The 6,030-nt window shown below is 46.4% G+C and overlaps 2 protein-coding genes across 9 annotated transcripts in view; one reads left to right on the top strand and one right to left on the bottom strand.

Annotated features, from left to right (window-relative positions):
• LOC135697177 (uncharacterized) overlaps window positions 1-6,030 on the bottom strand; it is a 511,087-nt gene that overhangs the window by 57,636 nt on the left and 447,421 nt on the right. Inside the window, exon 1 of one of the 2 annotated variants that reach the window (XR_010517413.1) lies at window positions 1-4,135. This exon is cut by the window's left edge and continues 742 nt beyond it. Coding sequence is in view for 1 of the 2 variants with exons in the window: in XM_065216801.1 (XP_065072873.1) it covers window positions 1,502-3,130 (1,629 nt within the window). In the remaining variant the exon portion in view is untranslated. Of the gene's footprint in view, window positions 4,136-6,030 lie in introns of those variants that run through there. The other variant, XM_065216801.1, reaches the window with a different exon arrangement.
• Window positions 1-6,030, top strand: part of LOC135697154 (nuclear factor of activated T-cells 5-like) — a 225,044-nt gene that overhangs the window by 188,861 nt on the left and 30,153 nt on the right. The window lies entirely within an intron of this gene.

The raw sequence follows: 6,030 nt of genomic DNA, 5'->3' as shown, positions 1-6,030 counted from the left end.
CGACCCAAGGGCCATTGCGCTGGTGGAAGATTTTCGTCCTTCACAATCACGATCTGTCCGACTTGAATTTTAACCGGTGAACGGCAACCCTTCTTGGCTCGCGATTGCAATTGGGCAAGATATTCCGGATACCATCGGTTCCAGATACGCTGAAGCAACTGTTGAGTGCGTTGCCAGTGGTCTAGACGATTGTTTGGTATATCGACGACATTTACTTCCGGAACAGCTTGGAGATTCGAGCCAACAAGAAAATGGCCTGGTGTTAGAACCTCTAAGTCAGCAGAATCGGTCGGAATCGGAGTCAAAGGACGAGAATTTAGGCACATTTCGATTTGTGCAAGTAAGGTTGTCATGTCTTCAGGGCTTAGTGACGTCTGACCGATTTCTCGCAGGAGATGGTGCTTGCATGATTTCACGGCTGCTTCCCACAGTCCTCCGAAGTGTGGAGCCCGTGGTGGAATAAACTTCCACTGGATTTCTTGCTCTGCACACTAGTTGAAGATGGTATCTCGATCAGTGTCGTTGAGCTTCAGCATGTCATAGATGCGGTGAAGTGAATTCGATGCTCCCTTGAAGGCCGTTCCATTGTCGGAATGGAGTTCCTGAATGCGGCCACGGCGAGCAACGAAGCGACGGAGAGCGGAAAGAAATGCTGGCGTTGAGAGGTCTGATACCAGTTCGGCTCTTGTGGTGAAACACACGAAGATCGCAATATATGCCTTGATAGGTGCGCGGTTACGCACTGGGGACTTGAGAAATATTGGGCCACAGTAATCTACGCCACTATTTGAGAATGGGCGAGCTGGTACGACACGAGACCTTGGCAGATCAGCAGTGCTTTGCTTGACGAGACTCGGCTTGGTGCGGAAACATTTGATGCATCGGTGATAGGTGTAGCGAACAAGATCTCTCCCTCCAATAATCCAGTATTTCTGGCGTATGGTGGACAACATCAGCTGGGGTCCAGCGTGGAGGAGTGTCTTATGATAGCGTTCAGAAAGCAAACTAGTCAACGGATGCTTGACCGACAGAATGATAGGATGTTTGCGTGCTTCTGGAACATCAGCATTGGCAAGTCGCCCACCGACACGAATAAGTCCGTCGTCGCTGAGGTATGGATGTAACCATTTCATCGGAGGAGTCTTCACAATTGCTGAGCTGCTGAGATCTGCTAATTCTTCTGAATAGAGCTGTTGTTGAGCTAATCGGACCAAGGCACAGTCGGAGGCTGTCAGATCAGCTGTTGTTAGAAGTAGTGATGATTCTTCGATGAATGCGTGGTACTTTTGCTTTAAGGCGGGATCTCTTTCGAAGCGTCTTTCGAGGCTGTAGAATCGGCGGGTGGCAATTGCTCGAGATTGACCGAGGGTGACTTGCGGATCTTCGGACCGAGGAAGGCGTACGACGTACCTTCCTGAGTGAGTTCGGGTGGTAGTAGTGGCATAACATTCTTCGCATTCTTTTTCCTCAGTGGAATACGTTGGGCCATGGTCGACGGCTTCTAGCTCCCAGAAACGTTGAATTGCTGTTTCGAAAGATCGATCGACGGTTGATAGGTAACAGACTGGTGGTACGACAGAGGAATTGGTGGATGTTCTCCCAGAAGCTGTCCACCCGAAAAGCGTGTCGACCAGTAGTGGTAGACCGTCACCGATTGACAAATTGATTCATGATAGCATTCTCCACCGATAATGATGTCGACCATGCCCGGAATGTTGAAATGCGGATCGGCTAGTGGAACGTTTGGCATGTTCCACATAGCGGTATTGATGGCAATTGTTGGCAGATTAGCGGTTGGCTTCTTCATTATGAGAAATTCGAGTGTGGTGGAATAGGAGCTTGTCCGTGACTTGATCGTGGCAGTGATTTGCCGTTTGATTTGCTTGACGGATTCTCCAATTCCAGCATCAGCAATGTCCACGGAAGCTTGACGGGTGGCAAGTGTGTTTGCCAGTTTCTTCGTGATGAAGTTGGACATCGCTGCTGAATCGAGTAGGGCTCTAACACGAACTTCCTTGCCGTGTTTGTCTTCGATGGTCAGAACAACCGTTTCCAGTAGGACCGTACTATGGCGAGATTGAACGGAGAGGTTCACTTCGGGTGGATTAGATGATCCAGCGGTCCCCACGTTCCCCGACGTGGATGGAGTTTGTTGTTGCGGAGCAGAATTCGACGAGTTAGCAGGAGTTGATTTGGTGGCAGGATTTGGTGTGATCTTTGGAGCAGCTTGGTCATGCAACAACGTGTGGTGCCTAGCGTGACACGTTCTGCACGAGAACCTAGATTTGCAGATCTTTGCTTGGTGATTTGGGCGGAAGCAGTTCCAACACAAGCTTCGCTGGGAGATCAATTCTCGACGTTGCTTGACACTAAGATTGGCAAACGTTGGACATTGATAGAGTTGGTGCTTCTGTGCGCAGGCATGGCATTGTAGAGCGTTCGAATTAGATTCATTCGTTGCAGCGTTTGCAATGGACTTGACTGAAGTCGATTTTTTGGGAATTGTACCAGCCACCTTGATGGTAGCCCCTTGGGAACGATGCTGTAGATCACTGGAAACTGACTTGAGCATTCGTACGTGCTGTATGAGGAACTCTACTAACTCATCATATTTGACCTCTTCCTTCTGACGAGTTTCATGCTCCCAGGAACGCAGCGTGGATACATCGAGCTTGTTACAGAGGATGAAGGTGAGTGGAGTGTCCCAGTGCTTTATAGGCTCACCGAGTTTGCCCAAAGCCTTGACGTGCCGTTGAAAGTCGTCGACAAGAGTATTCAGCTCGTGTGCCGACTCACGCTTCATCAATGGTAGATCGAACAATCCTCTAAACAACTCTTTCCTGAGGAACCGTTTATCGTCGTACCTTTTCATCAGGGCATCCCAGGTCGACGCATAGTTGTCCGCTTGAATATCGACACTCTCAAACGGCTTGTTGGCATCTCCTTCTAACGACTGCAGCAGGTATTGAAGCTTGTTAACTGTCGGAATTTCATCGTTGCTGTGGATCATGGAAAGGAAATTATCTCGGAACGATATCCAGCGTGATTCGTTCCCACTAAACTTCGGAAGGTTTTCAAACCGTTTTCTGGTGATTGGAATGGATAGACTAGCAAGCAGCATACACGTCATATGTATGCGTGACGCCGATAAATTGCTAGTAGAAGTGCGGACGCTGTTTAGCTTGACGACAATACACGTGTTCTGGCCACTAGGTTCTGCTTCATCGTCCTGTTCGGTTGCTTGGAGAAACAGAATGCTCGCAGATGGATCCTCCGGACGGTACTACGGCTGGCACCGTATTTTTTTGGCGAAATCCCAGCGCGACGTTTGCCTTGAACCTTCTCCTACAGTGGAAAGGGCAGTTTTCAACTTTTTCACGATATTTTGAATTGACCACGTCGAGTTTTCGACGTGGGTGTGCAGGATCAATTTTATTTTCTCGTCTTCCATCTAGTACAACTTTTTTTTTATTACGGTACGTATCGAGACGAAACGTGTACTTTCAAAACAAATCGCTGTCAAAACATTCCAAATCCGAACACTAGAGGGTCTGCTATAGAATAAATAAAGTGTTCGGATTCTAAGTGGACCAGACTTTACCTCAAAACCAGGAAATTCATTTTCTGAGTTTACGTTCATACTTGTAACCGGCACTCTACACACTTATTGTGCGCCAACGTTTTTCTCAGTGTGCCGAAAGTTCCAGTCATCGGACTGACTTTTCACACTTCCGATTCCGTGTGGACCACGCAGGTCGGATGGAAAGTACCTCGAGGAAGTGATTCACTACGATGGGAACGCGATCAGCATACTGTACACCAGTTAGAATCAGACGCTTCCCTGCGAGAGGAAGGCTTACTGCCGCTAGGCAAGCCGGGTCCGGAATCATCGTACAACAACTTGGAGAATGAGGATAAGCATCACAATCTGACGTTGACGTTCAACAGCCTGACCAGTTCGGTGGACAATTCGCTTGGGTAGGCTGATGGCATCGGCTCAGTTACGTCTCCCGTATGTCGCAGTGCGATGAAGAGTTGATCCACGAAGAGTACAGCAAATTTTACACGCTGGTTAAGCTGAGCTACTGAAGGAGAAACTCGTGCCGCTGTTTATGATTAAGATCGAGGAGAAACGGGAAATAAGAGAGATAACTACGCTATCCACTATTAATTGGCATCATCACTGTACGTGTTGATGTTCTTCGAGAACCCATTCTTGAAGAAATCCTGCGAAGAATTGGAGTTGAAAACTTGGATCACCATCCAGGAGCTACTGGAAATCAATTCGTCACAGTTCTATTTTGCCAAAGTCGTCCCCTGCTAACCGTACGAAACCAATCCGTAGAAGTGCTACGTAGATGCGAATATCTGCTCCAGCTTTCGATGGTGAAGATGCCGATGAGCATGTCCACATGTTCATGGATCCCCACGAGATGCTGGACGATGCTATTTGTCCGCTGTCGCACAATGATGAGATTGGTCTGACGATATCTCCGGCAGTGAGATGAATATTATTTACACCGATCTTACCAGTCTGACCGGACGGAACGTGCATCAGTCTGGTCGATGGCGATCGGATTGGCCAAAACTAAACAACAGGAGCTCTATTACTACTAGAAGACGATTGTGATACAGAAGATAGTGAGATACTGCTGACGATAATGATGAGGCTGGCGGTGTTGGCGCTACTGCTGACAACCCGGGAATAGAACGATCGGAAGGAACAGTTCAGCACGATCCATCCAGTTGGTGGCCGAGTAAAAGTTACCGTCCGAGGCGGCCGCAGCAACAACAGGGACGATGTCGGCATCTTCCTTTGCTCCGGTTGCGGCAGTAATGGTGAAACATTGTTTGTGTCAACAATCAAATTTTAACACATCCGCACTGAAATAGTGCAGTGATGCCAGTTTCTTTAGAGATCATAGAAATTATGTGCCACGGTGTGCCGTACTGTGTCTTTGGCACACTGTGCTGAGTGACCTAGCCCTAGGCCCTAGGCAGTGCATAGAATGTGTACCTGGTTATTTAGTGTTGGTACCTGGAAAACCCTGGAAAACTCAGGGAATTTTGTTTGAACTTTTGGGTTGCCACCCTGAGTTAATAATGTTTTTTTTCAAACCGGATCACGCGTGCAATATTGACATTGGTATCGATTCGATTAGGTTGGCATTTACTTTTGCTGGTATCTCAGCAAAAGTCTACTTTGCTAGCTGTGTCTCGACATTTTTATACTGAGCCCCAGCAAAATAAAATGCAGAACTAATTGGCTGTTGAAATCTCGGCAATGACAATCAATGCCGCGGATACATTTGGATGATAAACTTTGAGCATTAGCATTATTTGTATAATAATTATGAACACTATACAACAACTAAACAAAAACTATACAAGTGTGACCATGGATGTGCTCATAATTTATTATACAAATAATGCTCATGTTCATAGTTTGTCAAACAAGTGTATCCGCGGCATAAGTGTGATCTATTACCTCAAATAAAGAAAAAAATATAGCTTTTGCATTTAAATTTGAATAGAGAGACCACTCTCATCGCAGACAATAATCGCCAAAAGTAAATAAACAGTGCCGGTACGCATACTTTTCGCAGTTCTGTTATGATTGCTCCCTCGTGTATTATGTTAAGGAAATGATTTCTAAAAGTTTGTTACACTTTCCTCTGTTACAAAGAAAGCAGTGCACAGTGGACAGAGACAGACAGGACATTTATGTAGGTGAGAACGGAATATTTTGAGCCAGAAGCTGAAGCTGAAGTAGTGTTTACAATTGGGCCATTATTTGGTGGATCAAGCAATGAAACCGATATTGGCCATGAATCAGAACCTTAAACCACTTCAAATGCGGTTCAGCGCGTTGTGCAGTGTTTGTTTTGTTATTGATTATTACCGTTGATTATTACCGTGAATATTTTTTCCTGCTAAATCATCGTTTCGGACCATATTGTGTGTGTGAGTCTAGCCTTGGAAACTCTTCACCCTCACTAAATCATTGACCAGTAACAGCTATCCCATCTA

The sequence above is a fragment of the Ochlerotatus camptorhynchus genome, unplaced genomic scaffold, assembly GCF_037179485.1.
Source record: "Ochlerotatus camptorhynchus isolate MF236.1 unplaced genomic scaffold, CSIRO-AGI_Acam_v1.1 ptg000067l, whole genome shotgun sequence".
Lineage (NCBI taxonomy): Eukaryota > Metazoa > Arthropoda > Insecta > Diptera > Culicidae > Ochlerotatus > Ochlerotatus camptorhynchus.
The sequence above is the reverse complement of the archived record's forward strand: the minus strand, read 5'-3'. Positions and strand labels throughout refer to the sequence as shown.